This window comes from Homarus americanus, unplaced genomic scaffold, assembly GCF_018991925.1.
Source record: "Homarus americanus isolate GMGI-L3 unplaced genomic scaffold, GMGI_Hamer_2.0 scaffold11602, whole genome shotgun sequence".
Classification (NCBI taxonomy): Eukaryota; Metazoa; Arthropoda; class Malacostraca; order Decapoda; family Nephropidae; genus Homarus; species Homarus americanus.
This window is the reverse complement of record NW_024718494.1, coordinates 17,662-26,884: the sequence shown is the minus strand read 5'-3', so window position 1 is coordinate 26,884 and position 9,223 is coordinate 17,662. Positions and strand designations below refer to the sequence as shown.

At 41.9% G+C, this 9,223-nt stretch overlaps 1 protein-coding gene across 1 annotated transcript; it reads left to right on the top strand.

Moving 5' to 3' along the window:
* Positions 1 to 3,377: 3,377 nt before the first annotated feature.
* LOC121859679 lies at positions 3,378 to 9,012 on the top strand (the record flags this gene model as incomplete). Its single annotated transcript, XM_042356603.1, is given in 2 exon segments — positions 3,378 to 3,566; positions 8,697 to 9,012. Coding segments are annotated over 2 exon segments (295 nt in total), but the record flags the coding sequence as incomplete, so codon positions are not given.
* Between the last annotated feature and the right edge of the window lie 211 nt (positions 9,013 to 9,223).

The following is a 9,223-nucleotide window of genomic DNA, read 5'->3' as shown; positions in this document are numbered from 1 at the left end:
GCGCAGTGTAGTGGACGTCTCCTACAAACTGCGTATCGCATTCCAATGTCCGCCTTCCTAGCAACCAACCAGATGTTACCGTATCTTAGCAACGAAACTATTCACCGGCGACTTTCTGGGTTTTCCCAACATGACTCATGGCGGCTGCTGGGGGTATATAAGCTCTGTCTCTCTGACCATTCTTCTACAACAAGCAACACCTCCTCCTCCGCCGCTGCCTGCGATTCTCCTCTCCTGCCTGGCGGTCCTTGCTCCCCTCAGCGAGCATGTCCTCCTCTGAGCTTCCTCACCAACCAACTTTCATTCTGCCCATTTTCCTGAACAACAACATCTCCTCCAGCAAGCTCCACGCTGTTAACATTTCATTCAACCAGGAGGCCAGCAACAGGCAACATCTTCTCTAACAGCTCACATCTACCTCCTTCAACAAGCTACTCACCGAACGTCTTCTACCTTGCAGCCTCTCACCACGCCTCCAGCACCAGACTGTCTGTCATATAACTTATATATTATACAAAGAAAACCACATTAGAGTTTCCTTCATCCTGAGTGCTAGGCAACATTAATACCTCGATACTCCTACAATGGTGACTCCCGGAGATAGCACTCACACAGGATGGAGGAGACACTGATCACGCTCCCAGTCTTCAAGCAGACACGGCTCCTCTTCCTGCCCCTGCACCACATTCTGACGACCCCAGCACACCCGTCCTGCCTCAGACGCCGACCCCGGCCCAGCAGTACCTGCCGTGAGGAAGCACACAACATCCATCGCCTCCACACCCCTCTTTTTCTCCTCAGGTACTCCCTGCTAATGTCCTGCACCCTGCTGCTGTCGTGGACCCAGCTGCTGTCACGAGCCTAACCCGCTTCTGCTGACCAGCCTTGCTCCTGATCAGGCCCACACACACCCAGCAGGCGCATCTGACGATCCTGTACCTGTCGTGAGAGCACAACATCCATCGCCTCCACACACCCTTTTTCTCCCTTCTCCCACAGATAATGTGTATCTAGACAGTTGTATTTCAGCGATCGGCTCATCACGCCATCGCCGTTGTCTCCTTAGGCATGCACCGCCGGTCTTCCTCACATGTGCTAAGCAACTCTACAATCAACAAGTCTCTTACACCGCCTGGAAGGGAGGGTATTAGTGGACGTCTCCTACAACTGCCTAACTGCGTAGCCACGCCACCATCTGTTACCATCTTCCTAGCAACCAAGCGTATCAGCATTCCAATGCCCGCGTATCTGCAGGAACTAGTCACCGGCTACTTCTCGGGTTTCCCACCATGACTCATAGCCGCTGCTGGGTGTATATAGCTCTGTCTCTCCTTGAGATTCAGTCTGACCAATCTTCTTGAACAAGCAACACCTCCTCCTCTGCCGCTGCCTGGCGACCTCTCGCCTCTCCTCCGCCTGCCTGGCGGTCCTCGCTCCCGCCAGCGAGCATGTCTTCTCTGAGCTTCCTCACACCAACTCTCATTCTGACCATTCTTCTTGAACAAGCAACACCTCCTCCGCGGCTGCCTGGCGGCCCTCGCTTCTCCTCCGCCTGCCTGGCGGTCCCTCCCTCCCACAGGTTTCCTTCCATCCTGAGTGCTAGACAACATTAATATCTCGATACCCCCTGCAATAGCATATCCAAATTTTTCTCTATTTTCTTCCATTAATCTTCCGCCATTATCACCTACCTCACTTCCCACACTGCCTGTCTCCTTCATAAATCATCACGCGCATGCGTTCCCGTACACGTCACGCGGCCAATCAAAAGCGTTATTTTTGGCAACTAATTAAAATGATTTGTGGTTTAATTCTCGTAATTTTTGGCTCCATCAAAATCGAATTTTATTTTGGGTCTCATATTTCGAAATTCAACTTCATTTCCGACCATGGAAGCCTGCGATGGGTGTCACTTTAATTATATGGAGTTCATTGAGAGTTTTGGGGAAAAAACGAAGAAACTGTAGCATTTTTTCGATCGCATGGTGTTCTCCCAACCTCAGTAAAGTGTCCTAAGTGCAAGACTGAATGTAAATATCGCAAAGACCAACATATGTGGCGTTGGGTAAGAATCTCAGAATCCAACGACGAACAAGAACCAGGCCAATAAGGTAAGAAATAGGTGATTCCATCATATGGTGAGTCAGTTAAGTTAGGTTTGGTTTTTGTTTTTCTAGTGTGTTTTGGTGTATTTTTTATTCGCTTAGCCATTAATTTTTTTCGAAAAACGTCCCACGAAAAAAAAAATCGAAAAAAAACCGGTCAATTTCCGACGGAAATGAAGGCCATATTCGGTCTAAACACACACAAATACACTAGAAAAATATACTTTTGACTTTCTAACAGAGTGGGAGGTGGAAGTGCAAATTTACCTTTCCTTCTGTGAAAGATTGTGTAGGACGTTTTATCGAGGTTTAAGGTCAGTTTATTAAGTATTACCTAACCTAACATTCTCCTAACCTACCCTCACTTTAGTCAATTCAGTGTTTATAGTTCTCACCAAGGAATGCAGATCTGTGTTGCTGCCATAGGTATTACTATCGTCTGCAAATAAGTTGTATTTGACGAGTGTGCTGGAGTGGACTATATCATTCGTGGACAGCAAGATACAGGACCGAGAATGGAACCTTGAGGGCCGCCATACAAAATTGGTGAGGAGTCAGATTGATGATTATTATAGCAGACATAATGCTTCCTGTTAGACAGATAATTATGAGGTAAACCAGTTGTGGGACAAGCCCCTAATGCCGTAATGTTCAAGCTTTAACAGGAGGATGGTATGGTCGACAGTATCAAAGGCTTTAGAGAGGTCAAGGAATATATCGACTGTGAACTGACTGTCATCAAAGGAGTTAAAGATGTCAAGTTAGCAACACACACCCTCAATTGGCCTATGTGGGCATCTGGAAGACTCCATGTTTTTTCTGTTGAGATTTCACTTCACAGAATCTCTACCTGCTATAACTCACTTGCACTTTGTGGTACACAGTTTTTTCTTACATCACATCCTCCATCACTTCAAAAGATAACATTTCGCTGTTTAGGAAGGGTCGCCTCAATTACTTGTCTTGATAAAGACACCTGACTGATCTTTCCCTGTGTTATGTTAAAAAATTATTAAACTAATATTGCGATAGATCAAGAGATATGTTATTGTGACTTTGGTTGAATTAAGTAAAATAATTGATATTTTTGATTAAATTAAACTTAATTAAAGATAAGGATAGGTTATCTGAAAGTTCAGTAAGGTTAGGTTTAAGTTAGGTAGGGTTAGGTTAGGTTACGGTGAATTGTACTCATTTTAATAGAAAAAAAAATATTAAATCTTAATTTTGAAATATTTAAACTTTCTGCTTCTGTTGTTGATGATAAAACAGGCCAACGTTTGTGGAGGCTGGAGGTCGGGTTTCATGGCTAGGCTTCAGCCATCCACTAGGCACACTCCATGCCCTCCATGTGGAGTATGAGAAAGACCATGGTTTCCTGCACGCCCTCATCTTCAGGTTCTCTGAGCCCACCCTTTATGTGGAGTCCTTTGAGGTTGAACAGCTGTCTACTGGTTTAGTGTGAGTAGATGTTTGTTGTTTTCTGATGACACATGTTAAAGTAGGAAGCTGTCATGTTGTGACCCGAAGGTACTAATTATCACCCAACTTGATTAACCTGTTGTAACCTTATTTAACCTGACCTATCTTTACAACCTAGTCTAACATCACCTCATTTAATGTAATGAGTGCACATGCCCACACCAAACTTGTTCAAAGTTGAAGTAACTGACCTAATCCAATTCAAACATTTTGTTCTTTTTTCAATATCTTGCCTCTGAACAGTTTTATTTTTATGGTTTAGTGTGGCATTGTTTCACCTTTATATTAATGCAAGTTTAATTGTGTATATTTCAGGGCAGACATGTTGCATACATTCCCAATTTACCTACCCTTCTTTTTTACCTCTTGGCCACCCAATAGAGAAGGCTATGCTGAGGGAAGGAGGCCAGTGGCCCGTGTAGGATCCCTCTATTGTTCTTGATAATTTTGTCTATGGCTATTTAGAAGCCCAGTACTGTTTTTGATTCCACAGCTTAAGCTAATAGAGTAGACCGTTCCATAGGTCTACCATCCTCTGTCGGAAGAAGTATTTCCTAATTTTCGTCCTGCATAACTTGGCGAGTTTGAACTTATTTCCCCTCGTGTTTTCTTTTTTTTTTGGGGGGGGGGGGCACCCCCCTACATCCTTGTGTAAGGTGAAGCGCAGAAGCGTTTACAGCGCCCAACAGGGAAGCATGCTAAGTTCATGCTTGCCTTATGTCTCATGAGTTAAGGGCGTAGAAGCCTGAAGAGTCAATGTTTATGTCTAAGCAAGTTATTGGAAGCTCCAACAACTTGTCCCTGAATACGAATTCGCAACTTTCGACTTACAACAGGTACCTACTTCGCTGCTAGGTGAACAGGGACCAAGGGGACTAGGAAGTGTCCAAACAACTTCCGCCGGCCCGGGAACCCTCGTGTTGGTGGTGCCCAATATCTCACACACACACACACACACACACACACACACACAAAAATGGCCAGGGTTCACGTTTTCAATTCCTTTCAAGATTTTGAATGTCTCTGTGAAATTTGCCGTTTGCCGTTGTGGCTTGTCCGAAGAGTTGTTAGTCCTAACGCCCACATTCGACTTGGATAACGCGATGACAATACTGTACTTATATTTTCCAAATTCTCAAGGATTTTATACCTAAGACTTTATTTTTTTTTTTACGGGATTAGCTCACCCGGGCACAGGTCAATGACCCACATCAGGGCCTGGGGGCAAAAATATAATAATAATAATAATAATAATAATAATAATAATAATAATAATAATACAAAAATTAAAAAAAAAAGATCAATAGTGAGAAACGATATTTGAATGTTGTGTTGTCAAAGTAAGCAAAACAATTGAAACCCTGCAATTGTGTGTAAATAAGGCAGAAAGTCAGATTAGCAACCTGGGACTTGGTCACAATTTTCGTGATGCCATATGGCAACAGAATCCATCATTAGACAATACATTATGCTTCAAATATCTTCCCAGGCAGAAGTACCTCCCTGTTTGATAGCTGCTTACTACCTACTACTTGTTGATCTTAAACTTAGTGCATTTTATGACCACATAAACTATGTCTTTAACTTAGAAAACTTTCGGTGATTATTTATACAGTTGACATAGCTTTAGCTTAATACTGGAGGATATTGTAGTTTATGCCACACAAGTTGTGGTTTTATGACTTTAATATTTCTGGAAAAGGTGTTTTGATTTTCCTTAGGATTTTTACATGTTTGTTTTATTGTATAAAAGGCAAATCTGGTGGTTGAGCAAGGAAAAAATTACGGAATTTAGTTAAGAAACTGCTTGATGGCCAATTATTTACATGATCTCAGTGCTTCAACATGGGCAAACACAATTTTTTTTTTTATTATTTATTGGGCACCCCCCTACATCCTTGTGTAAGGTGAAGCGCAGAAGCATTTACAGCGCCCAACAGGGAAACATGCTAAGTTCATGCTTGCCTTTGTCTCACGAGTTAAGGGCGTAGAAGCCTGAAGAGTCAGTGGTTTATGTCATAAAGTTATTGGAAGCTCCAACAACTTTACCTGAATACGAATTCGCAACTTTCGACTTACAACAGGTACCTACTTTACTGCTAGGTGAACAGGGACTAATGGGGGCTAGGAAGTAAGTCCAAACAACTTCCACCGGCCCGGGAATCGAACTAGTGACATCTCGCTTGCGAGGCAAGAACGGTACCGCTTCTACCACCGGTCCCCCTGGCAAACACACTGTCCATGTCGGGAATTCTGGGAATGGTGATTTACGCATATACAGTGGTGGCCCTTAACTGTTGATTCTTGAAGGGTTAATGGGCTAGGACGTGTAAAAATATTTTAGGGTTTTTAGTAGCGACAACCCAACTGTCTTTTCTGTATTTATTAAGAAAATATATTATATTCAGTTCCAAGTGTATATCACCGTAACTTAATCATTGTTGCTAAGTGTTAAATGAGGACGGAGGCTATGTTAAATAGCTCTTATAAAATACGTCCTGTTGGTGTGAGAGGTTGAGTGAGTGTGCTTGGAGTAGCCGGTTTCTATGACCTGACCTTGCATTTTAGGGCCGCTCCTCAAGGAACTTACCCATCACGTGATGTGACCATGTCACCCACCAGTGGAAAGTTACAGGGGGTGATATGATTATATAAACTGAATGCACTGCCCAACATTTATATACAACTAAGGGGCTGATACATCTCTCGGTCACCTCCTTCTGAGCTTCCACGAGGAATTAACTATAGCGCGTTTTTTCCCAGCTGAGAAAAGATGCCCCGCCCCCTCCTCAAAAGTTACAGTTGATTGGCTGTTGCAAACCTGTCCGATTTTGTTCTGAAGTAATGATGTATTTCTAAATGAGTTTATTCATAATAGTTGGGATGACCATTTATGACGAGAAAGATATTCAGCTAAATTATATAAAGATACATACATTCGTTATTTCAAACATAAGCACATAGGAAGTGTATCAGAAGTATTATACATGAATTAACTGTTAAACTCTGGTAGCAAATTTACGCTTTCAGAGGATGCATTTAATATATACATATTTTTACCACAATAAGGCATACTAAGATAAATTACGTATCAGTAATACTACATTATGCAAAAACAACATTTTTAAAGATCAGAATCACATTGAAATATTACATGACCGTTAGCAGAGGCGGGAAAAATGTTGTTCGCAGTCATACTTCCCGCCTCTGCTGACGATCATGTAATATTTCAATGTGATTTGTCCAGCTTTCTAATTCCAATATTATAAATTAATTTTATTGGAATTAGTTAATTTTACCGCCACACCACCCCGTCAAGTACTGTACTGCGGTGTCCTTCAGGACTAATTTTTTTTATAACTTGGGTTGAAACACGACGACCCTCTTCAATGGAAGAGGGTGTTTAAAACTCTAGGTGTGAGTTTCCTCGACTTTCCTAAGTGAAAACTGTGAAGACTCTAAAATTATATCTGTATTATTGAAGATACTATTTAAAGATATATTTTGCTTTCTACTAGGCATGCAATGCCTTGCTCCCATTAAGAATACGCCACTGCCTCACCACTTGACTCCATCACCTCACCCTTGTAGGGGTATGCAATATTTGGTTCGAGACTCAAAAATCACTATGTGCTCACTGTGTACATATTGTATTGGATGTACAATGTAGCTTGTTGCTGGGTAGGTAGCATGGTAATAAGCGTTGAGTTGAGAGAGCTGGGTGGTGAGGGTGCCCAGAGTGAGGGCACGCGGCTTGAGGGACGCGACGGTCGCTGGCGGGAGCGGCAGCCACACGGCTGGCGCGCAGGAGGTGTTGCTTGCTGGCGGCACTGAGTAGAAAGACTGGTCACAGCGGTGTCAGGCCTTATAAGGCGTGGGTAGGCGTGGGTAGATAGTTGACCCCCGCTCCGTGGGCGGCGCTGGAGGCGTAGGCTGGGGAATTCGAGAAGGTTCGGTGCTTGTAGGGGAGGAATCCACTACACACTTTGCCTCATTAGCTCAGCTCGGAATTATTTATATATTACTATTATTTTACCGTTTTAGTAGCTGTATTGTATGTACATTTAAAGAAATACAGTATTTTACATTTGCACAGTTATTATAAATAGACCCAGAGCAGAAAAATCCAGCATTACCCAAGTGGTTGGTCTTCCCACCCACACACCAACCATGTGAGGATGCGGCTAAACATGATGCAATCTTTCATAACTCTGGAAATCCTTGTCCCCAGGCCCTGGGCAAAGGTTTGGAGTGATTTTCTTGCAATTTCTCAGATTTTTTTTTTCGAAAATTGCACATTATTTCATAATCAATACTTGCTCCCTGACCCAGAAATATATATATATTTTTTTTACAGATTTCCTTTTTTTTTTTTTTTAATTAAATCCTCCATATTTTCAACCTCGGAATTTGTTACCTAACCTGTAATTTAGGGAATTTTTCAGAAAAATTCTGAATAAATTTCACTTCCAGCTATTGGAGAGTTCGGGGTTTGAGCGATTCCGGCTAACAGAGATATTACTTTTTGTTTTACTAATAGGGGGGGGGGAAATCTATTTAAATAAAACTGCCTCAGAGAATGATCACTGTACTAATATCTCTGAGAGAACAGAGTATTGTCTTATCCTTGTACAGTTGTATACAACAGGGTGCTCAACTCATGGTCTGAGGGCCACATGTTGCCCACAGGAAGGTTTACTGCAGCCCTCGAAACTACTGTATTAGAAAATTACATATGAAATTCAATAAATAACGGCTTTGTTAAATTTTTGTGGAATTAATTTGAAATTTTCTATTCAATAATAAAGCCCGTGTAATTATTCAGAATTTGACATAGTTAATGCTTTACTTACCGTATTTTTTGCATTTATTCACTTTAAGGTCAATGTGAGGCCCTTATCACACATGTGACAATTACCTATTTACTGTAATGTGGCTCATTTACACAAAAATGTTGAGTCCCACTGTTTATGTATGGTAGAGCATCACAGAATGACTATAAATATAGTTATAGTACTGTATCTCAAATTAAGTTAAAAATCTCATTTTAGATGAGGACAGGTTGGAATTATCATTACTTCCTAGTCCTACAGAGTCTTGATGTTTCAGGGACCGGTTTCCCTTTTGTGCGGGCCAGATGTCGGCTGGTGGCAGCTACACCCTCTTCCCAGATGCTCCGTGTCCCATCCTTCACTTACCAAAGTCTACTCCATGATTCTGACCGAATGTACTGACTTGAGTACAAGAGATTGTGTGGTGATATCTGCTAGAAACTTAAGTGTCATGATTCATTGTAGTGATCAGTATATTTCAGTCATAAAGCACCTTTAGTGTTCTTATTTCAGTGTGGCTGCTGCAATGTACAGTACAGTAGTTACTTTTATTGTATTTATTGCCATTGGACATAAAAACTGACTTGACTTGACCTGATTTTTTTTACGAGGATTAGCCCACCCGGCCACAGATCACTGATCCAAAATTTAAAAAAAACAAAAACAGATCAAGAAATTATATATGTATGTTGTGTTGTCAAAGTAGGCGAAACAATTAAGAACCTGTAATTGTGTGTAAATGAGGCAGAAAGTCAGATTAGCAACCTGGGACTTGGTCTCAACTTTTTATGATGCCATATGGCA